A 24,171-nucleotide genomic window follows, 5' to 3' on the forward strand; every position below is an offset into this window, starting at 1 on the left:
CTTCTTTTTCGTGTACCCAATGGTGGTCTCCCTGGATATCGATCGAGGTGACAAAGCCAAGGAACACTAATACTTACGACCTTGGAGCTCTGATCCTACCATGCTTTTAAGAATAGTATCCGGTATCGATTATCTTTTTTTTTATAATCGTCACATTGGCTGGCGGCTGGCAAACACTAGAGAGACATAAACGTGGGATCTTCGCTTTTACTGTAGCTGGCTGGATACAATCATAAGAAGATCAGTATCACATGACGTCAACGTCGACGTCAAACGAAGGGCGCATTTGAGACTATATCAACGTCTTGGCCCGTCGACGTCAACAATCTAATGCCAAGAGGGCAACAGAAATTTTGAACAGCAAAAATTCCAATAATGTCTTCCTCGGCACGAACATCCGACGCGACCATGCGAATACCTGTTCCTCCTCCTAGCGATAGTGAGGGCCAACAAAATGATCACCAATCCTCAGAGCCATGTCTTCCGCCGACCGACCGTGGAAAGGACGCTTATCTTACTCTGATGTGCTGCACAATGGCCCAGGTATCTCTTCATCTTCCTTGCTTCCTCGCACCAAGCTAACATTATCAAAGCTACCAATTTGGGGCTATTCGGTATCATTCGGCATTTTCCAAGAATACTACTCCCGTCCTCCAAGCCCAATCTCGAGCGCATCATCCGGCACAATCGCAACCATCGGCGCCCTCCAACAAGGCGTGATGTATCTCATGATGCCATTCACTTTCCTCATCCTCACGAAATATCCTCGTCTTCGCCAATACTGCGGCCCGGTCGGCCTTCTCATCACAACGTCCAGTCTCACTGCGTCAGCTTTTGTAGATAGTGTTGCCGGATTAATCGCAACACAGGGTGCGCTTTATTCGATTGGCTGTGGGCTGTTGTTCTGTCCGATTTCGCATTACATGAATGAATGGTTTGTCGAGAGGAAGGGAATGGCGCTTGGGGTTATGTGGGCTGGTAAATCAGCGACAGGTACAGATGTCCTGCTACAGGTTTGTCCATCGCGCTGACATCAATTCAGGTATCGCGATGCCATTCATTTTTGACGCGTTACTTCGTCGAATCAGTCTACGCGCAACTATTCTCGCTTGGGCCGGTGCATCGACAGCAATGAGTTTACCAACCCTATTCTTCATCAAACCCAGGATACCTCATCATAACCAAGCTCAAGTCCAACCTCTTTCATTCAACTTCTTTCGGCATACGTCTTTCTGGATGATGCAAGCTGGCGTGATCATACAATCACTGGGTTATCTCATGCCAAGTACATACCTGGCCAGCTACGCGTCAACAATCGGATTACCCAGCATCACAGGTCCTATCCTGCTCGCGTTATTCTCAGTAGCTTCAGTCCCTGGTGGAATCGTGCACGGTATGGTTGGCGACAAGACATCAGCGACAAAAGCCGTCACAATCGCGTCTCTGGGCAGCGCATTGCCCATCTTCTTACTCTGGGGTCTGAGTCTCAATCTCGCAAATTTAGTCGTCTTCGTCGTTCTCTACGGCTTTTTCGCGGGCGGATTTAGCTCAACATGGTCCAACATGTCATCTGATATTCAAAAAGACGACGCGTCCGCTGACTCAGCGCTCATTTTTGGTATGCTCATGGGTGGTCGGGGGATAGGGTATGTTTCAGCCGGACCACTGAGTGGTGTTTTGCTGCAGGCAAAAGCGTCTCTGTCTGATGAGGCTTTGGGTTATGCGACAAAGTATGGGCCTATGATTATTTGCACCGGTGTTACGGCCCTGTTTGGAGCTTGGGCGCCAATCTGGAATGGGTTGAGAGTTGCTCTGGGTACGACTGGTGGTCGCGGTCGCAACCATTGAAACGTTTTGTTGTGTATTATCCGTTGATCGAGATGTTTTGTTGCGCCGTGTTTAATAATCGTCATCAATGGAATTTCTGGAAGAAAGACTCCGAACGGAAATATTTGTAACAATCCGTTCCAATCAGGCTCATTGCAAAGTCAATCGCCATTCTGATACTCAAAGCTACCGGGTAATTCGTGCGGCAATCATCAAGGTTCGACGTGTCCCATCGGACTTAAGATCGGCTTTAATAATCCCTGACCCTTGATGTCATAAGCGAAAAACAGCAACGAGGTAACACAGCATGCATTTCACTGTAAGCACTTTAAAATGCGACTTCAGGCTTCCGTCTCATTACCACCGCTTGTGATCTAAACCGCAAGCTGCTTCTTGTGCAGGCATCTCTTCGTCGTAGGCGTCATGGAAGCTGTGTACGTACACTTTGAGGAGTGGAGCTATCTTGAATTAATAATGTTATCCCTCCAATGGTAGTGGATCGCAGACCATGAGGCTAGAGATAGTTGCAAGGTTTGAAGGTTGTGATTGGCTTTGTTAAAGACAGTAACTACGCTAAACTGTCGTCAGTATTTGCCGTGGAGCCATTGTATCAACATTGAGACGCGCCATGAGACAATACCCCTCACTTGCACTCGCTTGGACCATCCTCAATGACATCAATTTCTTGTTTATAAAACAAAGAGCTCCCCTCATCTCTATTGCCATTGAACATTTTCATCATCTTTATACATATTAAAACTTAGTCAAAATGCCTGTTGAATCTGCCTACGACCCCAAGGACATGCTGTTCCGCCACCTGGGACCTACTGGTCTCAAGGTTAGTGTCTTCAGTCTTGGTGGCTGGTTGACATACGGTAAGAACCACGATGTCTCCAAGAGTTGAGAGCCACGACTAATTGACAACAGGCGGCACACAAAAGGGTGATATTGTTAAGCAGATCCTACAAAAAGCTTGGGATCACGGTGTCAACACTTTCGACACCGCCGAGGTCTACGCCAATGGTGAATCTGAGATCGAGATGGGCCGAGCCCTCAAGGAGCTCAACTGGCCCCGAGACGAGTAAGTCCCCAAACACCACATCCTCAATCAATTGAACTAACAAATCAGGTACGTCCTCACAACAAAGGTCTTCTTCGGCACAGGCCGCAAGGAGCCCAACACCCGAGGTCTTTCCCGCAAGCACGTCGTCGAGGGTCTCAAGAGCTCTCTCAAGCGCATGGAGCAGCCCTACGTCGATGTCGTCTTTGCCCACCGCCCCGACTACGCTACTCCCATGAGGGAGATCGTTGAGGGATTTACTCAGGTCATTCGCAACCTGAACCTTGCCTACTACTGGGGTACCTCAGAGTGGAGCGCTGCTCAGATTACCGAGGCTACTCAGATTGCTGAGCGCTACAACCTTATTGCTCCTGGTACGAATCCACCTTCTATTATTGACTAGTCTAAGGCTAACATTGGCATAGTCGTTGAGCAGCCTCAGTACAACGCCCTTCACCGTGAGCGCTTCGAGGTCGAGTACGCTCCCCTCTACGACCAATTCCAGTACGGAACCACCATCTGGTCTCCCCTCGCCAGCGGTCTCCTTACCGGCAAGTACAACAACGGCATTCCCGAGGACTCCCGTTTCGCCACCAACAAGGCCTTCTTCGAGGGAACCGTCAGCGAGCTTCAGACTGAAGCCGGCAAGGCCAAGATCGAGAAGGTCCGCAAGATGTCCGAGATCGCCGAGCGTCTCGGCGGCAACGTCGCCCAGCTTTCTCTCGCCTGGGCCCTCAAGAACCCCAATGTCAGCACTGTTATCCTCGGCGCCACAAAGGTCGAGCAGCTTGAGGATAACTTCAAGGCTCTTGAGATTTACAAGAAGATGGACGATAAGGTTATGGAGGAGATTGAGAAGATCCTTGATAACAAGCCCAAGGGTCCTGCTACATACAACCGTGAGAGGACTCTGGACTGGAAGCCTTAGATGGTCTAGATATGAAGAGTAGATCATCTAATAATGAAAAGCGTTAATGCTCTCAAATTATACTGGTCACTTACTGGCAAGTGACTACGCAGTCCACGCCTCCCTTCTTGTTTACTATCTTTCAGAGGAACAAAAGACACCACAAAACTTTTGTTTCTCTTACAAGTGACCCGGTGGGGTGTGTCATGTCTCTAATGTCAACACAAGTCACGGCAGGGTTTGGAATTGTTCCTGAGAAGCCGCAAAGGATGGTAGTAGTAAAAACAAGATTACTATGTTCAAGAACTATATACATGTTCATATATACAATATCAACCCCAACTCATCAACATCCAAAATCGTTACAACATCATCCATCATATCTAACATCCAGAAGGCAGAGTGAAGCTCTCAGTTCGGCTAGAGGAGCTGTACTTAGCAGCCGTACCAAGACCTCTCTTGGCAAAGCCCTTCCACAGCTCACACTTGTTCTTACCACCAGTAAGAGCAGTATCAGCATCAATGATAGCATCACGAGCCTGGACCATGTTGGGGTTGCAAGGCTGCAGAGCCATGCCGTCCATGACAAGCTTCATGGAAAGGAACTTTCCATCAGTAGGGATCTGGCCGTTGTACTTGGGCATATCATCGTCGCTCTTGCCGTGCTTGTCAATCAGGTTCCACATGACCTCGTAGAGGGCTGTCGCCCAGATCGTGCCGATGGCGTGGACGCTGCCCAGGCCGTTGGCGCTCTTGTAAGTCAAGGGGTTGGTGGTCAAGCTGGTGGCGTAGGGGTAGGCGCGGATGCCCTTGGGCTCGTTGGAGATCCAGTCGCCCATGGGCTTAACAGCGGAGCGAGTGTCCTTGGGTTGCAGTTGAACGGCGATAGCCATGAAATCACTCCATCCTTCACCCATACCTCCAGATTCACCACCCTGGGAACGTCAGTCTTTATCTGATAGAAGATCTAGGGAAACTTACGGGAAGACAGCCAGAGTTGGCGGGACCGCCAGTCAGACGGTTGCTAAGACCGTGAGTGTACTCGTGGATAACAACACCAGCATCGAAAGAAGAGTCTCTCATAGGAGTACTCGTGTCCCAGAGGTACATCCTCATGCGACCAGGCAGACCATCAGGAGGAGTCGAGAACTGCGCATTGTTCAGGCGCGATCCATCCTGCGTCATAAGAATAACTGCATCATCGGCGACACCTCCAGCGTTGTTGTTGTTAGCCTGGAAGTTACCAGCCTTCTCATCGAAACCAAGAGCGTGGAGAACGTCGTGGTACTTGTTGGCGGTGTAGAAAAGCTGAGTGGTAGAGGCATCGCGGTACTTGGTGGGGTCTGTCTCGGTAAGAGAGTACTTGTACTCGAAGGTGTAAGACTTGGAGTCGGGGCGGTAGTTGTTCAGGTAGGCGCTTCCACCAGAGGGGTTGGTCTGGGCAATACCGTTGTTGCCGCGGGTGGTGGTGTAGTTGCTGCTGCCGTCGCTGTGCCATCCAAATGGCGAGAAGGCAAGGTTCTGGGGGTCCTTGACAACAGAGCGAGATCCTGCAGCGGGATCGTTAACACCCCAGGGGCTGATACTAGGTTAGCCTCTATTCATAATACCCTCGAAGTCAAACTTACTAAACCTCGTAAGTAGCCTCAGCGTTGTAATCAACAACACCAACAACCTCATCAGTCTTGGCAGCATTGACATAGGTCAACAGCCAGTTGTCGAGAGTATCAGTCTCAACTCTCCAAGTAAGCTTCAGCTTTCCGTCGTCGACGAGATAAGTGAGCTTAGCCTGAGGCTTGCTGACGGTACCAGATGTGCCGGTGAACTCGTAGTGCTTGTCACTTTTCTTGACAGCCTTGGCGTTGTCAGCCTCGACGGGAAGAGAGAGAACCGAAACGGTGTCCTTGAGAGCTTCGACGGGGTCCTTCTCGTCACGCTTGGTTAGAGGACCGGGCATCTTGCCCTCGTAGAAGCTGTTTCCGTAGGAGAAGACTTCTCCATCAGCACCAATCTGCCACATATTAGTAAACATTCCGACTCAACAGGTACGGAGTCACTCACGTTGACGTTGAAGTCAGCATTGTCAACATCAACACCGTTGACGGTCTGCTTAAAGTTGACGTGCGCAATACCATTGCTTCCAACGTAGTGATCCTTGGCCATGCGGAACTCAGCCTTGGGGAAAGTGGCCTTGACGAGGTCCTTGGCAGTCTCGGTGTAGTCAGCTCGCTTGGTAACGACCTTGGCGCTGGCATCCTCAGGAAGTTCCTCCTGAGTGACATACTCTGCCATAGGGGCCAACTTGAAGGCCTCCAGGTCGATAGCACGCTTGCTTAGGGGAGAAGCATTGGGGCTTCTTCGTTGAGGGTGGGCTCCGGCTAGGCCGGTGAGTCCTATGAGGATGAGGCTGTCTGAGAAGCGCATGTTGATAAAGAGTGAGGATGAAAGAGTGTTGATGATGCAGCTCAGCTACTCCCAATGGCGATCCTTCGGCTTTTATATAGTCGATAGCTAGAAACAGAGTATCTATGTTCCTATCCAACTTCCCAATCCATCCGGGACTTTTGCACATCTTGGCCGCTTAGACGCCCAACACTAGCCATTGCCCTATTTTGGGATCTATACGGGGTCTTTTGTCTGGGGTAACTGATTGTCCACGGCAGTTCGAGCACGCGATCATGAGTGATAGCGAATTTATGGAGCCTGATTACTGTTGTCCTGACTAGTGTCTTGGCCAGCATACTGTGGTACTGTACTGCGGTTATGCTGGCTGCAGCAGGATAGGAAGGTCTGTCGGATAAACAAGAGCCGTGAATGAAACGGCTCGGGACGAACCATCAGGGATTAGACGGTGGATATGGGGTCGGAGTTGACTCCCAATGAGAGATAGACTCTCTTACGAACGGTTAGCTAACCCGCGTATTCTACGGTAGGAGTTAAGCTTATCAAGAATAAAGCCAGTCGATCATCATGTTACTAACTTTACCTCAACTTTAGTGTCAGTAGATAGTGTCACGTTACAGCGCTTACTACAGAACACGAGGAATCGATATTATTCCCCTTGGCACCAAGACCCCCAAGAAAGCATCTCAAAGTAATACGCGCTGATCATCAAGATAAAGACCCTAAATGCATGCAAGCGCCTTCGACGGCCCCTGCGTCGGACGAGCTTCTTTTTTAGCGAGTCATGCGCCATGGACAACCCCTGCATGATCTAGGGACCTTCCGCGTTGGGACATGTGCGCCGGTAATATAACCTCCGTTATATCCAATTGTTATCAATTTGACCAGTCAGGTTGGGCTGCGGACGATGTTATATGCCGTTGCGAGATTTATTAAGAGGGCGATGACCCTTTGAGCTTTGACTTGCCTTTTCGAATGTCTTGGTTCCACTGGCCATGTGGTCTTGGTCGACGTTGAGGATATGATCGTCTAGGAAGGTAGCATTACGCTTTGATTAGGTGCAGAACGAATACATACGACCTTCTTGGCAAATCGCGTGCGTGTTATCATTGTGCAGTAACAGCGACTCCCAATTCCTACCCTGAACTTCAACGATCAAACCACAAGTAGACACCTCAAGTTCTACGCACTAACAAGACTCTCAAAAAGAATGCAGTAGAGAATAGATTATTGAAAGTATGAATTAACAATGAGACCTGCAGCGACATCCAACACACAGGGTTAGGAAAAAATGTATGGTGGTGCTACAAACCGGTGGTGCTTCAAAATGACAATGGTTCGGAAGCGGCTGGAAGAGGAGGCGATCAACAATACCTAAAATGTGCAACAAATTCAACTTCAGGTAAATAGAGTCAATTGAAGAGTAGTTGAATAACAGAAACTTTCGCCTTTCTTCGTATTTCTTGTAGAACCATGTCTGTTCGGCCAGATTGGTTCTTGCGGCGGCCAAATTGGCCGGCGGTATGGGGATAAAGTGGAGACGACCGGCGAAGTTGGTCGGTTAGAGCCTCAACACCAGAGCAAATGTCGACGATAGCTTATGAAAGCATGGCTAAATTGGCCGTCAACGTTCGAGTTGCGTTGGGTGAATTGACTTCTATTAGTAATGGTAGAAGCTATATAAAACCATGAAGCTCTGTCTGTGTCAACCAACTCATCAACAGCTCATCAACCCATCAATCGATTTACCATCTTCTAAACCACCAGACAATCAATAAACATGACCGTAAACTACCCTCTCGCACTGGTCACCGGCTCGACCCAAGGCATTGGCCTCGCGGTAGCTCAAGCCCTCGCCACAAAGCACAACTACCATGTCCTCCTCGGCGTCCGCAACACCCAAGCCGGCGAGGAGATTGCTTCTGATCTTCGCAACAAAGGCCACAAGGTGGATGTTGTCGAACTCGACCTCACTTCTCCCGAGTCTATCACCAAAGCTGTGAAGCACATCGAGCAGAAGTACGGCTACCTTGACGTTCTTATCAACAATGCTGGAGTTTTGCTTGATATGAACAAGGACCTGACAACTTGGGACCTCTACCAGAAGACTTTCGCAACCAACGTCATCGGGACCGGTACTCTTACCCAAACTATCCTTCCTCTTCTTCGACTGGCCAAGACAGGTCCACCAAGAATTGTTTTTGTCACCAGCGTCATGGGCAGTCTCACCTGCACTACCGACAAAACAACCATTTACTACAACATCGATTACAAGGTCTACGACGCTAGCAAAGCAGCTGTCAATATGCTCATGTTCAATTTCGCGCGTGAGCTGGATGATGTCGGTGGAAAGGTCAATTCTGTTTGTCCGGGTTTGGTCAAGACGGCTTTGAGTGGATTTCATGAATATGGCACGAGCACAGAGCTTGGGGCTCAGAGGATTGTGGAGGTGGCTACTAATATGGATAAGGATGGGCCGACCAGGACTATTAGTAATCGAGATGGGGAGATTCCTGTATAGATAGACATTATTGGTTAGCTTGTATATTGCCAACCCTTGTCACCGCACTTTAGCCTAAACTCCGAACCCTCATTTGCTTACCGACTGCCATTTTCCGTCTCATCTTGTGATATCAACCGTAGCATTCAATGGAAATCTCGACAGAATTAGCCTTCTTCCAGACATGTCAGCTCTGCGACAAAGTCTTTACCCAGGGTATGCAGTTTGATCCGTGAGGCAATTGTGGCTGCTGACGCGACGTGACAGAGCATCCATTCAAGCGCCACGTCAATTACTGTCGTCGCGCCCAGAGTCAACGAAAAGGACGGCCAAAGTCGTGCACTGGCTGTAGAACAGCTAAAGCGAAATGTACTTTTGGTCAACCGTGTTCGCGGTGTCAGAAAAAGGGTGTTCGATGTGTATACCCATGTTCTGGTGTGTCGTCAATTGGACAGGCGCACCAAGTTGACGACGACCTACAAGCGCTTGAATGCTTCACGACACCAGAATCTGATCAAGTGTCCTTTGATTTCAACGATTTATTAGTGGATACCATCTCGACAGTGACAACGGACCCGACAAGTATTGATATGGACATGTCATGGTTCAACATCTCCAACGACATGCAAATCAACATACCCATGCAATCCCTCAGCGCCAAGGGTGATTTAACGCGAGTATCAACTCGGCTTTCGAGCTTACAGTATGCATCGCGGGTCATAATGCAAATGCTCTACGCGTTCCCCCAGATGATGCTTCGTCGTCAAACCTTTCCGCCTTTCATTCATCCCCATTGGCACCAGAAACACCTCCCAGAGACCCTCGCCAATTGTATGAGCATCGCACGATTATTTGCTGCGAGGACACCTGAGACAGAGTCATTTTTGTGGAAGATGATCAGTGCGGAAGAGGAGCGCTTTCGCGACAAGGTACGTTGATGAGTGGAGATGAAAAGACGAGGCTGATACGGGTAGTTATATTCTTCCTCACCTTACCAAGTTCATCTCTGTCTCCAAGCCATGATCATCTACATGATCATGGCAATGAGCGATAACAGAGACTGTATATCCAAATTATTCGAGACAACAGAGGTATCTATTCTCATTCACCCCACAACAAAGTCAATCATTTACTCATCATGACAGCTCATCGGTTCCCGCTTCCTCGATCTAGAAGGAAGTTATTCAACATCAGAGTCTTCCATAGAATGGAATGACTGGATCTTTGCCGAATCTCGCCGCCGCATGTCCTGCCTCTGGCTGATAATCAGCTGTGTCATAACCATCGAAAACGGTCATGCAGGCAGTGGTTGCCATGCCCTACATGACCTGCCTCTGCCATCAAGTAAAATGTTATGGGAAGCAAAGACACTAGAAGAATGGCAGACTGAAAAGGCGTTTTTTGATGTGAGTCGTCCACTGAAGACAGTAGGGGAGCTTGTTGGCGCGAAGGGGAATGTGGGGGACATTGTGGAGAGGCAGAAGTTGTTAGCTTGGGAGCTGGGGAGTGATAAGATGGCTGCTATGTTGGATATTGCTGTTGAGTTTGTATGGGGTCGGACTTTGTGATCGTCTTTTTAGAGTCTTGATAAGTGTCAATTATCATCAAACTCGGATTTCGGCATTTCTGATAGCCATCTACGTCATAAAAAGCAAAACCACGAAGATGATTACGAGACGCGTGTTAGCAGTCAGGTGGTGGTTTCATCTCCACGCCCCTAAATCTAAGGCGCGTCGTAGTCGTAACCTACTCAACGCGTTCCTCTGTCGACGCGATTGAGATGCTCCATCGCAATTTTAGGGTCTTCAGTGGGTCGAACTATCCAATTCGCTTCCAAAGTTTTGACTCAGCTCGTTCAATATCGCCGTCATCATCCGCATTCAACTCTGCAGCCATGGCTTTTGCAGCTTATCGACCGGATCCGTCCTACCGGGCGGGTTTATACTCTCTCAAGAGGAAGAACTTTGAACCCACTCCTCCTCCTTCACCCAAGCACCAGGAACGCGAACAATCCTACATCAGCATCTCATCTGACGAAGATGAAGATGTACCAGCCATTCAGTTCGGTTCAGGACCGAGGCTCTGCCCGGAGCAGCAAAACCTCGTCAATCTCATCATGAGCGGTCGTAACGTTTTCTTCACCGGATCAGCAGGTTGCGGAAAATCAACAGCCCTCAAAACTGCCATCCGTCTACTCGAAAAACAACAACTAAATGTGTTTGTCACCGCACCAACCGGCATTGCAGCTTTGAACGTCGGCGGCATTACACTGCATAGCTATATGGGTTGGAATACTACCGACGCGGCCCAAAGTCTGAGGGCTGTCATTGTCAAGGCAACACAAAAGAGAAGAACCTCAGGTGGCAACAAGGCACCGAACCCGACTGCCAAACGTCTACGACAAACAGATGTTCTCATCATCGACGAGATCAGTATGATTGAAAACAACTTCATCACACGAGTGGAAGCTTGTTTACGCGATATCCGTGGTGGCTCTTGGGGAGGCCTGCAAATCATCGTCACAGGAGACTTTTGTCAGCTACCCCCCGTGAAACCATTTGAGCACTGCGTAGAGTGCGGAGCTCATCGGATCAAGTGGCGCGAGAACGATCAAGGGAAAATGTGGTGTCCCAATGGTCACGGCCCCTGGATGGAAGAGGATAAATGGGCTTTCAGGAGTCCTGCCTGGAAAGCTGCAAACTTTGCCTGCGTCAATCTCCACGAAATTCACAGACAAAACGACGAAGTATTCATCAAAATTCTGCAGAAATGTCGCCTTGGTATCCCCTTTACGGAAGACGATTATCAAATTCTGTTCAACCACGAGACGGAGCCAAACATGGAGGAAACCGCTACACAACTGTACTGTCTGAAACGGGACGCTGCAGTCAAGAATGCGCAGAAGTTCAAGCAGATTGTCGATCACGAAACGTATGAATACAAGGCTCTTGACAACATCATATTTCCCGAAGGCTGGCAGGGGAAGAAGGAGTGGTACAACAAACGTAAAACATCTGACAATACTTTGGCGAAGCTCGACGACCATCGTTTCAATCCAAAAGTGGAGACGAAGGAGTCACAACTCGTCGTTCTCCAAGTCAACCTCAACCAGGAAAAAGGTCTCGTGAACGGCAGCCAAGGTTTTATCGTCGGCTATGACCCCATCAAACTAGATGAATTACCTAACATCGAGGGTCCTGACGCGGAACTGAGAATGGCGGAAGCCCGCAAATTCACACACCAATACATGAAAGCGAATCCCGATCAAGAGATGCAATGCTGGCCCATCGTGCAGTTCAAAAATGGTCTGCGAAGAACCATCTATCCAGTCTGCGTTGTCGGTCTACAAGGCGTCACGGGTATCAAAACCATGCGAACACAAATCCCGCTCCTACCAGGCTGGGCTCTCACGATCCATAAGAGTCAGGGTATGACGCTTGACAGGGTGATTATCAACTTGAAGAAATCCTTTGAGCCGGGGCAAGCGTATGTTGCTTTGTCTCGAGCGACGACTTTGAGAGGACTGAAGATTGGGGGTGGTGATAGGAGTGATCTCTCGATCGGTGTGGGTGGGAACCAGGAGGTGCATGAGTATCTGAGGAAGACTTTCGGGGATGGTTTGTATGCCGATCACCAGGGCCGCACTCTTGGATCGCGATAGGAGAATGTATTATGTTGAAGCCGTGTTGGTGATACCGTCGCTGGGGCGTTTTGTGTATTGATATCGATTGTATTGGGCTTTTGGTTACGGAGTAGTAGGAGTCTTCGGATGGGCGGGTTGAGATTAGGAATACCACATGTAACTGCGCATAACAGCTGCGCATAGGAATCGTACAGAACTGGCTAAGAATTGTATTGATTTGGTTTATCAATCCACAGGCTCCCAACCATTTAACCACCAGTGACATCGGCGTCTGCTCTTTCGACCCCAACCTCTCCAATTCCATCCCGTCCAAGATAGCCCAGTCTCGGATAAGGAGTTGGGTATCTGTTATTTGCATCGCTTACCCAGATTGGGTAATTCGGGTTCTTTGCAAATATGTCAGTCAGTTCATCTTCATGATAGGTATGACTTACATCGTCAAAGAACGGATGTTGGGCCTCAACATCGTAACGTTCCTGTTCCCACTCATCCTCACGCAAATGTCGTCTTTTACACCAGATGCATCTAAAGGTTGTTCGATGCGAAACAGCTCTTCCACATTTACACCAATACTATCCTGTTAGCGAGTCCTCTTCTCGAGGGTGCAGGGGTACCTACCGCTCGTATAAAAGCGTGATCATTCAACGTTTTAGAAGGCTCAGAGTCATCGCCATAGTCAACGCCATATTGCATCCACTCCCATTCCATCTCAGTTCTTTCATCAAAATACTCCCTTGTCTCTTCTCTTTCTTTGCCCTCACACTTTACACAAATCCATCGTTTGTACCTATCACAATCGCATCTCTCGTTCAAAAACTTCCCCTTCACTTCATTTTCCGCCTCTTCATCACACCTTTCGCACAAACACATAATATTATCATACTGTAGACCCCCCATTATATGCGGTCGGCGGTTCGGATAGGAGTTGGCTGGCGCTGCACGGGGATAGAAACGGCATTCCTCACAGATGTTTACACCGCATTTGAGGCAAGGTAGAGCATCTGCCTCGGCGCACTTGACGTTGTACAAATGTACCTCGATTTCTTCGTCACCTTGGCCATGAGGACTGTTGGTCAGCTCTCCGGGCAGTTTGGAACCCGGCAACTTGGAGAGTGAACAGTATGGACCTGCGTAGGCTTGCCGTGTTAAGAGACCGTGTCCATCACAGAGGGATTGGCGGGTTAGATAACTAAATATCTTGGGGGAATGGATGTAGGCATATGCTGAGCGGGATGTTAAACTGAGGTTGTGTAGGTCGAGGGTTGAGAGCCAGGGTGATAGGGAGGTGAGGATACTATAGGAGGCGATGAGGTCGATGAGATCAGGACGGATATTCTCTGAGGCCATTATGAAGTGTCTTCGATGGACAGAAATCACATTAGTGCTGATATCTCGTTGGGCGCTGGATGACTCTTGTAAGACCAGCCGTCAACGTTATGTCACGTGGGTAAGCGATTAAAGTCTGACTCACGGGTGAGGTCTATCCTATTCGGTGCTTATCTTTACCAAGAATGCAACCTTGGCTTGTTCATGGCTTCGCTTGGACGTCAGATGAGATCAGCCGAGTCCATGCGCTTATTGGCAATAAGCAATGATTACAACCTTGATTGTGGGTACACGAGCTTTTTGTCTTGGCCAATATCGGCGATTTAAGGTTTGGTCGTCGACCTTAGCTTGGAGTCGAGACCTTGTTCTGTAAGACCTTTAAGCGTACTATTGACGCCAAGTGTCTCAAGAGCTACACTCAAGTGGCCAAACTATCTCCAAATTTGGGTTTCTTGTCGGATATACGGCAAACATCAAGGTAACCTGAACGACAAACCGCCTGGTACCGTGAGGGATTGAAGGAAGTCTCGATGGAATATTTATTGAGCGACTCTCTTTCTTGGTTGACCTGTATGTCTCTGCTTTGCCCAGCGTATTCATTTAGCTCATCTCGCCATAGCCGCTGATGCAAAATGAACATCACAACACCTTCTCTCCCTCCGCGCTGATCAAGTCAGCAATCCACTCCCTATGCTTCTCGACCAAGTGCGGACTATGTCCAGATTCAATCTCCAAAATCTTCGCTCCCCATCGGTCAGCGACAAATGTCAAAATATCCTTGGTAAAGATAGTATCATTCTCGCAGAGCACCATTAGCTTGGGAATGTTCAAGTCCGCTGGTGTACAGGGAACAGTGACCTCAAATGGTCCTTTGCTCTGATGGGTAAGCGTCGGAATAATCTCATTAGCGACACTCTGATCAATGTCGCTGAAGAACGCGCTCATCAGTTTGTCGTTCTTTAGAGGTAGGCGTGTTTCCTGGTGGACGTCAGTTTAATGAACTTAGGATGTGGCATAGGTCAACCCACAGATACATCGTGGAACCAAGCAGATGTGTACTGTCCACCAACAGAATCATACATCGAAATACCCTTTTGCAAAACAGGCGTCGGTGCGATGAAAACTATGGAAGCAAAGCCACCTTGCAGACCCTTCTGCTCTCGCTCAGCTAGCGTGTGGCCATTGACGGCGACTTGGAGCGGCACAGCACCGTAGCTGTGTCCTACAGCGATGACCTTCCTTCCGCTGTCCAAGTAGGGCAGGATCTCGCCGTGGATGGCCTTGACGTCGTCTTCTAGATCTTTACCATCAACACAGTCATCGTAGCCAGCGGAAGCGAGGGTTGGAGTGATGACAGTGAGGCCTTTTGCTTCAATTGAGGTGATCAATTGGGAGTAGTGCTTTGGTTGATGCCAGGCACCGTGGACAAAGAGGATCACTGGCTTTTGTTCTTGAGACATTCTGTGCTGTTTCTTGATGATGAATGGTAAGTTGGTGACGCTGGGATTAAATACAGACAGGCTCAATGCTGACGGTGTCCGTGACAGACGAACCGTCACCAGGATTGCCTTGGCATCCTCACGAGCCTGTCATTTCATCGCATTTCCGAACCAAACCTGTCACATTTAACAGGGTTATCTATGCTGACCAACATTGGAAAATGGCTTGAAGGATTTACCACTCGCTACCCAGCCAATAAACAGCGCCATGGCGATTGGTGCGTAAGCACTAATACCACATCCTACGCAGATTATCGCTCAGCCTTATACGAAATGGACTGGCTTGTGGTTCAATGCGAGTTCGGAGGAGTGAGTTGCCGTCGTTCAGTGAGCCCGTCATGCTACCTGAAGAGCTTTCATATTCTGTCCGTTAATCGCCTACCGGCTTGGCGCTTATCAAGCGCAGCCTCCCACAGCGCATCGCAACGGCTACAACCGGCGACACTGGCCGCACGAGACGTCTTTATAGCGATATCACTTTCCAAACATGTGCAGCGAAGTCGGCCTAGTGAATGTATGTCAGAGCGGTTTTCCGCCAATTGGTAGGGACAGTAGTAGCTTGTTTGAGTTGGTTCTCTTCAATCACCAACTCTGGAGAAGTCTGTGACATGTTGGTAAGCATCGAGACAAACTCTGCAGTTGAAGAAGTTCGTGTGATCAAAAGTGTTGTTCTATCAAGTACGCATTGCCGGGCATCCTATCACCAGATGTATCACAAGCAAACTCCGATTAGCAGTTAAAGAAATAAATCAACAGCCGTTTTAGCATAGCCACTGGTTGGCTAAATCTTCCGTCAGATGACTCGACGGTGCCTCTGAATCCCCTGACTATGATAAATATATAAGACCCTCTTTCCGCTCCAATTTACACGCCTATAACAGCAAGAAGTCTTACAAACCATCATCTGTATCAGACATACTCATTTAAGATGTGCATGGTAACTTATACCAACGTTTGGTGCGCCTGCGGCAAGCTCTATTCCTTCACGAGAACCGAAGACTCTTGTCCGGCAAAAGGCACTTCAAGATGTAGTGTTAACACGAGCAGCAGAGAGATATCAACCACTGACATGTGTGACAAGTGCAAGGAGGAAGATGAGAAGAAGAAAAGGAATATGGCTTAAGAGTCTTGATTAAGGCATTATTCTCAGCGGTACTAGGCGGAGCCAACTGTTTGATTCTGGATGTTAATAACAACGTGCCTACCTGTGATGGCTCCTCGCATGGATCACTCACAGTCAATAACTCTAACCTAGTAATTGAATCAGGCATTACAGCTCGTTATAAATATTACGTATCTGTCTTGTCCTAACCACTGGCTTACTTCCTGTCTGCACAACCACAGCGACACTTTACAGCTTAAATCTGCCTCAAACTTCAATTACGAAACATCAAGTAAACAATCATGTGCAAGGTCAAGATCTACCATAACTGGTGCAAATGTGGGGAGCTTGAATCCATCGACAGGAATGAATTTGACTGTGACGAGAGGAACAAACCAGAGCACATGGTTAAGGAAGTCACATATGACGCTCCTAGCGTTCCTGGAGAGTGTCAATTATGCATTAAGTTGCGAGAGGAGGAAGAGGAGAAGAAGATGAGGGCCCAAGTGTCGTGATGCAGGCTTGATTCGCAAGGTGATTAAGTGTACTGCCTTGTACGTCAACTGTGAGTTGAATAGGTATGCTACCACAGCAGCTTTGTAGCAGTTGGTATCGAAGCAAGGTATACTGTTATTAAGTGACTAGACCTTTCTATAAAAAAGCCTCTTTCGAGCACAATCCCCTGTTCTTCTCCTTCTTCTTTATCTAGTAGACTCCCAACCATCAACAAGCATAACTGGAAACGAAGTTTATCGAGATGTGCCAAGTCGAAGTCCGTCACAAGTGGTGCAAGTGCGGTGAGTTCGACAATGTCGAATGGATCGAGGAAAGCTGCGACAAAAAAGGAGCAGATGGCCACATGTCCGAAGGAACCAAAATCAACGTAAAGAACATCGACGGAGAATGTTCAAAATGCGAGAGCGTAAGACTCCAGAAAGAGGCGGAAGAGGCTGGTAAGAAGACAGGGCCAGATGTAGCATTCACAGGTGGGTGGCTCAATGAGGACGATCTGGTGCCCCAGGCAGAGAGGGTTAAACTTTCGAGGGAGATACAGGAAGCTCAGCGGGTTAGGGAGGTGAGCACGGAGGACTAAAAGCACGGCGCATGGGTCAGTGAATGTGACGCGTGAGGTAGCCATGATAGACCAGAATATACTTTTGTGTACTTGAATAAGTGTCTGTCAAGCGTGACATGTCCAAGAGCGCAAGCTTTTAAAGCATAAGAGTGAGCTACAAGACACTGATTGTTTAATGGTGAGGCAGCTTTGTCAGGGTCGCATATGCAAAAGCAACCTAGAAAAGGCCGTACCATCGTCGTATGCCAGCGACTCAGAGGTGCAATTTCCTGTATAACAGGGAGACCTTTCGTATGATGGAACTCTCCCTGTTCGCAACCCAGTCCATTATAGCAAGTTCTTTCCTCAAAGACACCAACTTTGACAGAGAATTCATCATGTGCCGCACAACCGAGCGCAAGTATTACTGCCAAGATTGCGGCGAATTTTATAACATCTACATCATTCGAAAAGCCATGTCCGGACGTTGGAACGGCCAAGTACAATCCAACGAAAAGTGTGTTTAATTCAACAAAGCCAGCTTCCGAGTGCAAGGAATTTATTACAAAAAAGAAGAAGAAGGAGTAGGAGAAGCAGTGAAGATATAAGACAAAACGTGGGGTACGACATTCAGTGAGGTTGGCGCAGACTAACGTTATTTACTTTTTGATACATCAGCAAAAAGAATTGAAAGGATTAGCTTCTGATTGACAGCCACAGAGCGATCACGGAAGGCATCACGGGTAGACGTATATAAAAACGAGAATTTCTCATCTTGGTTCTTTCTTTGAATGCTTGAAACTATATATAGAGTATGACAAAGCCTTCGTGATGTGCCTCCACAACTTAAACTATTATTGGTGCAAAACTTGTCACTGGCTCATCGCCTGGTCGCCAAGACCAGTAGTTCCGGAATGTCTCCAAAAAGGAACGCTACAGTGTGTGCCACTACTCAAATACAACGACTTTGATCTTCCATCAACGGAATGTGAAAAGTGTATTGAGAAGAGAAGGAAGGAAGAGGGGGAGACAAGGCAGGAGGAAAGTTAAGGGATTATGCGGGACTTCGCCTCCGAATCTTTGAACGACCGTCATCAGCTTATTGGGAGATACAAGAAGAGACGTGTGAACATCATTTCCAATTTCGTATGTAGCATAAACATTGCCAGCTGTTCTATAGTATCGTCAGAGGTACTCGATCCGCGACCATCACCCGTCTCTGCAATCCTTACTTCCTGTCCAATCGTAATCAATTAATCTTAAATAGCCACCCACAATGGTAGTAAGCGCTATTTTTAATCCGAGTGGCTACGCCTTCATGATCAGCGGCGCAGCAGACCGCCGTGTAACATCGGAGCTGACTTCAGGATTCGGGGCTAACTTCTCACGTAATGTCATCACGGCTCTTTAAAGACGTCAGATGTCCCATTGATGATCTTTTTAACCGAGCTCAACATACCAACAATGTCTTTGCAAAATCTGCCGACTGAAATTATAGAGCTGATTGCCAAGCAAGTGCATCAGCTCAGTAGCCTCAATTCTCTATGCAGAGCGAACAGACGATTTCACCTCATACTGAACTGGCACTTGTACCAGAGAGACGCCAAGCGACCTTGTAAGGCACTCTTATGGGGAGCCTCCACTGGAAATGTGGAGGTTATGCAACGATCTTTGGATCTCGGTGCCAATATCCACGTTAAAAATATCGAAGACAAAACTCCACTACTCAAGGCTGTTGAAGGTGAAAGTCTGGAGGCCATCAACTTTCTACTTGACAGAGGAGCAGACATCAATTACTCCAACACCTATGCTGACAGCATCATGTACGTTGCTGTTTTCACGCGCAATGTAGATGTCGTCAAACTCGTTCTTGAACGTGGGGCAAATCCTGATGCTCTTTCTTATGCAAACACGCGGCCACTGTCGTTAGCTGTTGCAAGAAATGACATTGCGATCGCTGAAGCTTTGGTCAAGAGAAAGGCTCGCATGGATGAGCCGGGGCCGGGGTACTATACACCGCTGATCACGGCTGTACATGAGGCCCGGTACGATATTCTAAGGATGTTCATCGAAAATGGTGTCTTTATCACAGACAAGGATGGGTCTCTTGGAGCTGAAGGACTGAGACGTGCCGTTCTGAATAAAGACTACGAAGCGTTGGATATTCTTCTCAAAGCTGGTGCTGACCCTGCGAAGAACGGATGGCACGGTCGCTGTACGATAATGGAAGCTGCATGTATCGAGACAGAGGACCTTGCGATATCACTTGCTGAGAGTGTTGCGAATTTGGAGGAGCTGAAGGACAAGGATGGCGAGGGACTCTTGTATTATGCTGTTGGGTCTTGTTGTAAGCGATTTACAAAATATCTCTTGGATCGCGGTCTTAGTATCGATGATACCAACGAGCCGGAACTAAGCAAAGTGTGTAATCTATTGTAAAGTAGTTACCTGGATTTTTAGCTACTAATTAAATTTTTGTACTTTTAAGCTAGAACTAAGAGGTGCTATCGAGGCCTGATGTTCCGACGAATTACATTATTCCTGTTTATAAAGCATCACTGGGGGTTCTATTCACTGATATAGTAGATTCCCCCAATGGATCTGTTAATCTAGCGCTGCTGTAACTGAGTCATCTACCATACCCAATTCTTCAGTGCCTCCTCGTCCCCCACAGCCCTCTCGTCCTTGTCGACCTTCTCAGCCTCCCTTACCAACTTCCCATACTCCAGGAACTCTTCCATCAGCTTCTCCTCCTGATCTGCCAGCCTGCGGCGCTCCTCTTTCTTCCATTTGATATCGCGATCCATGTCTTCGATCAATAGCTGGACCTCTACCAGCTCCTCCCTCTTCTTCTCCTGCTCCACCCACATCTCGCAGACGGTGAGGGGAGCTTGCTTGACTAGGTCAAGCTTCTCTGTGCAGCAGGTGATGCAAGGCATATAGAGGGGGGCTTGCTTTGATTCCTTCATGCTGTAGGAGTTCTCGGTGCAAGGTGAATAGTTGTAATGTGGATGTTTGTTGAGGATGAGACGGTTCATTGATGTGATACTATGGAGAGTCCTTTTAGTCAGTAGAGATAGCTGACTAGACTTATAGCTGATGACTGCATGGTGGTTAGACCATGATTCATATCGTAAGGTATCTAAAACCATTAATCACCTCCATCGAAATAGCAGCTAAACTATGATTCAACATTACCTAGCTCAGTGATTGAATGTCTGCAGTATGACCTTCTGTGAAACCAAGAAGACCTGAAAGGTCCGTGACTATTACCTCTTAACCCTTCGTCCTTCACGTATAGCTTCGCCAAATCCCCAAATCCTCTATTCCACCTAAACCTTACTGTTATTAGTTTCACATTCTTGCCAATTGACTCTTTTACTTCCAAGAGGCTCGGTTCTTCAGCTTCAAGTGACTCCCTTACGACCTGAAGTCTCACCTCTCTGTTAAGTCTAGTGATATTCAAGATATTGCAGTATAGTTCACTGACGGTGAAGCCAATAGGTAGTTCTCGTATGGTAGTGCCAGTATGTTTGTGTAATGATTTTTACTTGTGGCTCTTTACTTTTTACTGCTGTATTCATATACATGGAGAAATATGTACAACGGCAAACAGCATCTTAGTCTTACTCTTGATCACCACTCACGTTGTCTTCTTCGCAAACATGTACGCCCACTCGTTGCCTACTGAATTGGAACTATATAAATGCAGTGGACTAAAGACTATAAGCAGTCCCGGTAGCTACGGCTTTCACCAGGTGTCCAAATTTCCACTTCCGTGAAACACAACAGATCCGGCGCGATTACATATTACCACTCCGAAAACTTAGCTCTCTGCTTGTTGCACGACTTCGCATATTTTTCGATCTCCTCCTTCAACTCCTCTTTCTCCTTCTTCAACTTTTTAATCTTCTTATCGAGCGATTCCAACTTAATCTTCCTCTTGATGCAGGACTCTTGCTTCTTAACCTTCTTCCTTTCTTCTTCCTTATCCTTGATCTTGGTTCTAATTTCCTTGAGATCCTTTTCTCGGGACGCAAGACTGCCAGTCGTTATATGCAGTGCCGCCAATTCCAGGAAGTCGCCCTTGTCTTTTTCCTTGTGCTGGTGCTGACCGGACTTGCTGGACCTGCCGGACTTGCTGGACTTACTAGCCTCCATGTTTTGGCTGGTTATATTCCTTGGTTATATTCCTTCGTGAAATGAATGTGCCAGATGTGATGATGGCTATCAGGTTCCTCGCTCCTAGTGACAGGAGAAAGCCTAACAATTATAGATCTTCTTCTCGGCCGACGCTGTTCATCAGACTCCTTTGGAAGATGCGAGCCATCTGGTGCAGAAGCACACTCAGAATTCGCGTCCGAATCAGAATTGAATCGAGCGCCAGAATCAGAACCGGAGTCTGGATTGGATTCTGGATCAGAGTCAGAAGACCGCTTTGGAGGGCGGTGTCAGTTTCAGAGAACTCATTCGACTATCTAAGCTCTCTGGGTTTACAGTACTCCCGTCGTCGTTTGGCCACCTCGCTGTATCGGTAACGATCTCTAGGCGGGAAGACTCTGTCAGACTGGGGAGATACCATCAGCCGGCTTACGTTTCTGGTCCATTATGTCCGGCAGGCTCCATGCTTGGACACTCTTGCCGATCTCGACTAAGTGGATTAGCCTCTCCAAATTCCATGTTGCTGCGTCGGCGTTGGCTGTTGAGCCTGAACATTCATAGTATTTGATGATTATCCTATCTCTCAGAAATGTTCGCTTCCACAGAATCTTTCCTTCTTCATTTCTGCTCTACCATATCGTAAAATTCTAGCTGAGCATAAAATGCCTTTGTTTCTCTTCCTTCCGCCGACATCAACAAACAAGCCTCTCTCGTTAGATGCCTTATTTTACTTGAACGTCATCACTTTACAGCTGATACAGGACGGATATTCATGAAGCAGTCAAGGGAGAAAAAGAACTAAGTTGTAAACATGTCAACTGTCAAATATCCGAACAAGCCGTGAAGCCCCGCTAACCAAAAATCTATGCCAACCCAGAACACCCAAATTCCAAAAAAGTCAGCCCATTTTTTGTGCGCCAATCGAATTAATTCCCCCGCCCTAACGAGCCTTCCACGCCAAAACAGCCAAAGGCCGAATCCGCTCAATCTTTTTCTTCATTTCCCATGAAGCATCCTCTTCACTGTATCCTATCCACTGTACTTTGTAGTATCGTTTTTCTTCGCCTATTATCCTAAAAACGTGATATTTGTCAAAATTTGTCGATTGGCAGCGGCCGCCGAGATTGTGCCAGTATGTGAGGACCAGGTTGGGCATTATGTGTTGAAGTTCTTCTTCGCCAACCCAGATGTAGTGCCATGAGCGACCGTGGTTGAACGAGTATTTGAGACGAAAGGTGACTTCACACTTTTCGCTGTGGGCGGTATGACTTGTAATAAACGCTTGGGTTGCGTCTTGGTAAAAGTCGTCATCATCTGCGGGTTGATAATCCGACGAGAAGTCGGTTACTTGTTCTGCTAAGGGAATATTAGCGAGAAGTCTTCATTTACGCAATTTGTAAGATACGTACTCTTGATGAACATGGTGACGGTGGATCGGCTTTTTGTAAAGGAAGCGGTAGCGATGGCAATAAGTTGTAACAGGAAGAGTTTTCCCGATATATAGAGATTTTATAGATTTAGGTTGTGAGTCATCTGAAGGGGAGGCCTTTGATACGATGAAGAAAAGGCCACGGAGTCAATATGCTGCCCCGACTCAAAGGTAACTCGAGAAAAAATAAAGTAAACAATCTACCGGAGAAGAGAAATTTGAATGCCGGTCGTTTAGCGTTGTAGCATCAACAACAATACTCTTGTCAGGGTGTGTCAGCTTGGGGCATATTATGAAATTCTTCAAGCTCTTGTTTGAACAGAAGAGAGATGGCAAATTGCAAAAGGTGCAGTGCAGTGGGAAGATGGATGCATGCATGTGGTGGTAAGAGAAGACAAGAGACCGAGTAGAGAGCGGCTGATATTTCCGCCTACTCCGAAAAGTGGGACTAGGGTGGGTACCCCATGCGCTTGTAATTTGCAGAGTGAGAGGCCAGAGAGCAAACGCCCATTCTGTGCAACCACATGAGACTTGTAGACTTTCTAGTTCTTTCCTTCGAGTTACGATAAGCGAGAGACAACAAATCTTGAATTCCGATTATTGAAAAGCTGTTCTTTTGAGCAACTTTGTCTGGATAAAGAGTTGCCATGGTGAGTCAAAAGCATAGCTGAGAAATGTCAGAAAACGCCACTTCACTGCCACTTTATTTCTCGTATCGTATCAGCTCAGTCAGTATGGAATGATGGGTCCTCTTACGCTATCCTGATTAACCTTTTTGTGTGCCGGCGTCATCCGAGACTTGCTCTTAAAATGAATCATCAAAACAATATCAAGCTCAAGTCATGATTTCTCTATGCTTTTGTAATTGGTATTTGTTTACTTCTCATTCGATTTGAGACGCGTCTGTCAGCTCTCATGTAGGCTGCTCAGCTGTCTCACTCACTGGTGCCTTAGCATTTTGAGGCCAGTGTGATGACGTCACCATTGTTCATCTCATTTCACCGCTTATCGCGGGCCAAGGACCGGAAAGTTTTAGGCATTGGCTGATCCTTTTTAAAAGCGAGTGGAAGAAAATAGATATCTTTTTATTTCAACGGCTGGTGAAATTTGGAATGAACTTTTTCTTGGAAGCAAGAAAATAACACTGTTAAAAAAAAGAAAACGAAAACCATGAGTGACTTCCATGTTGTTTCACCATTTACATGTTGTCGTGACAGTTCAAGAATCTGCGACTTCGAAGATCCAGATAGTAAGCTGCTC

The 24,171-nt window shown here is 47.5% G+C and overlaps 10 protein-coding genes across 10 annotated transcripts; 5 read left to right on the plus strand and 5 right to left on the minus strand.

Moving 5' to 3' along the window:
* Positions 1–375: 375 nt before the first annotated feature.
* FIESC28_08692 (uncharacterized protein) lies at positions 376–1,848 on the plus strand (the record flags this gene model as incomplete). The annotated part of the gene is made up of 3 exons (XM_031162830.1): positions 376–543; positions 594–993; positions 1,043–1,848. 3 exons carry the CDS (start codon positions 376–378, stop codon positions 1,846–1,848), a joined length of 1,374 nt encoding a protein of 457 aa, XP_031013059.1.
* A 748-nt stretch (positions 1,849–2,596) lies between these two features.
* On the plus strand, positions 2,597–3,815 carry FIESC28_08693 (uncharacterized protein; the record flags this gene model as incomplete). The annotated part of the gene is made up of 4 exons (XM_031162831.1): positions 2,597–2,702; positions 2,755–2,908; positions 2,957–3,261; positions 3,313–3,815. The coding sequence occupies 4 exons, from the start codon at positions 2,597–2,599 to the stop codon at positions 3,813–3,815; spliced, it is 1,068 nt and encodes a 355-aa protein (XP_031013060.1).
* A 362-nt stretch (positions 3,816–4,177) lies between these two features.
* On the minus strand, positions 4,178–6,218 carry FIESC28_08694 (uncharacterized protein; the record flags this gene model as incomplete). Its single annotated transcript, XM_031162832.1, has 4 exons — positions 4,178–4,729; positions 4,776–5,373; positions 5,423–5,805; positions 5,856–6,218. The coding sequence occupies 4 exons, from the start codon at positions 6,216–6,218 to the stop codon at positions 4,178–4,180; spliced, it is 1,896 nt and encodes a 631-aa protein (XP_031013061.1).
* Positions 6,219–7,977: 1,759 nt separating this feature from the next.
* On the plus strand, positions 7,978–8,718 carry FIESC28_08695 (uncharacterized protein; the record flags this gene model as incomplete). The annotated part of the gene is made up of 1 exon (XM_031162833.1): positions 7,978–8,718. The coding sequence occupies one exon, from the start codon at positions 7,978–7,980 to the stop codon at positions 8,716–8,718; it is 741 nt and encodes a 246-aa protein (XP_031013062.1).
* A 1,873-nt stretch (positions 8,719–10,591) lies between these two features.
* Positions 10,592–12,358, plus strand: FIESC28_08696 (uncharacterized protein; the record flags this gene model as incomplete). Its single annotated transcript, XM_031162834.1, has 1 exon — positions 10,592–12,358. The coding sequence occupies one exon, from the start codon at positions 10,592–10,594 to the stop codon at positions 12,356–12,358; it is 1,767 nt and encodes a 588-aa protein (XP_031013063.1).
* Positions 12,359–12,588: 230 nt separating this feature from the next.
* On the minus strand, positions 12,589–13,687 carry FIESC28_08697 (uncharacterized protein; the record flags this gene model as incomplete). The annotated part of the gene is made up of 3 exons (XM_031162835.1): positions 12,589–12,726; positions 12,775–12,912; positions 12,959–13,687. The coding sequence occupies 3 exons, from the start codon at positions 13,685–13,687 to the stop codon at positions 12,589–12,591; spliced, it is 1,005 nt and encodes a 334-aa protein (XP_031013064.1).
* A 618-nt stretch (positions 13,688–14,305) lies between these two features.
* Positions 14,306–15,126, minus strand: FIESC28_08698 (uncharacterized protein; the record flags this gene model as incomplete). The annotated part of the gene is made up of 2 exons (XM_031162836.1): positions 14,306–14,644; positions 14,695–15,126. The coding sequence occupies 2 exons, from the start codon at positions 15,124–15,126 to the stop codon at positions 14,306–14,308; spliced, it is 771 nt and encodes a 256-aa protein (XP_031013065.1).
* Positions 15,127–18,785: 3,659 nt separating this feature from the next.
* Positions 18,786–19,760, plus strand: FIESC28_08699 (uncharacterized protein; the record flags this gene model as incomplete). The annotated part of the gene is made up of 1 exon (XM_031162837.1): positions 18,786–19,760. One exon carries the CDS (start codon positions 18,786–18,788, stop codon positions 19,758–19,760), a length of 975 nt encoding a protein of 324 aa, XP_031013066.1.
* A 194-nt stretch (positions 19,761–19,954) lies between these two features.
* On the minus strand, positions 19,955–21,482 carry FIESC28_08700 (uncharacterized protein; the record flags this gene model as incomplete). Its single annotated transcript, XM_031162838.1, has 3 exons — positions 19,955–20,381; positions 20,969–21,019; positions 21,136–21,482. 3 exons carry the CDS (start codon positions 21,480–21,482, stop codon positions 19,955–19,957), a joined length of 825 nt encoding a protein of 274 aa, XP_031013067.1.
* A 940-nt stretch (positions 21,483–22,422) lies between these two features.
* FIESC28_08701 (uncharacterized protein) lies at positions 22,423–22,904 on the minus strand (the record flags this gene model as incomplete). Its single annotated transcript, XM_031162839.1, has 2 exons — positions 22,423–22,838; positions 22,892–22,904. The coding sequence occupies 2 exons, from the start codon at positions 22,902–22,904 to the stop codon at positions 22,423–22,425; spliced, it is 429 nt and encodes a 142-aa protein (XP_031013068.1).
* Positions 22,905–24,171: the final 1,267 nt, after the last annotated feature.

Source organism: Fusarium coffeatum (genome assembly GCF_003316985.1).
Source record: "Fusarium coffeatum strain FIESC_28 chromosome Unknown BRIP53273_contig_210, whole genome shotgun sequence".
Lineage (NCBI taxonomy): Eukaryota > Fungi > Ascomycota > Sordariomycetes > Hypocreales > Nectriaceae > Fusarium > Fusarium coffeatum.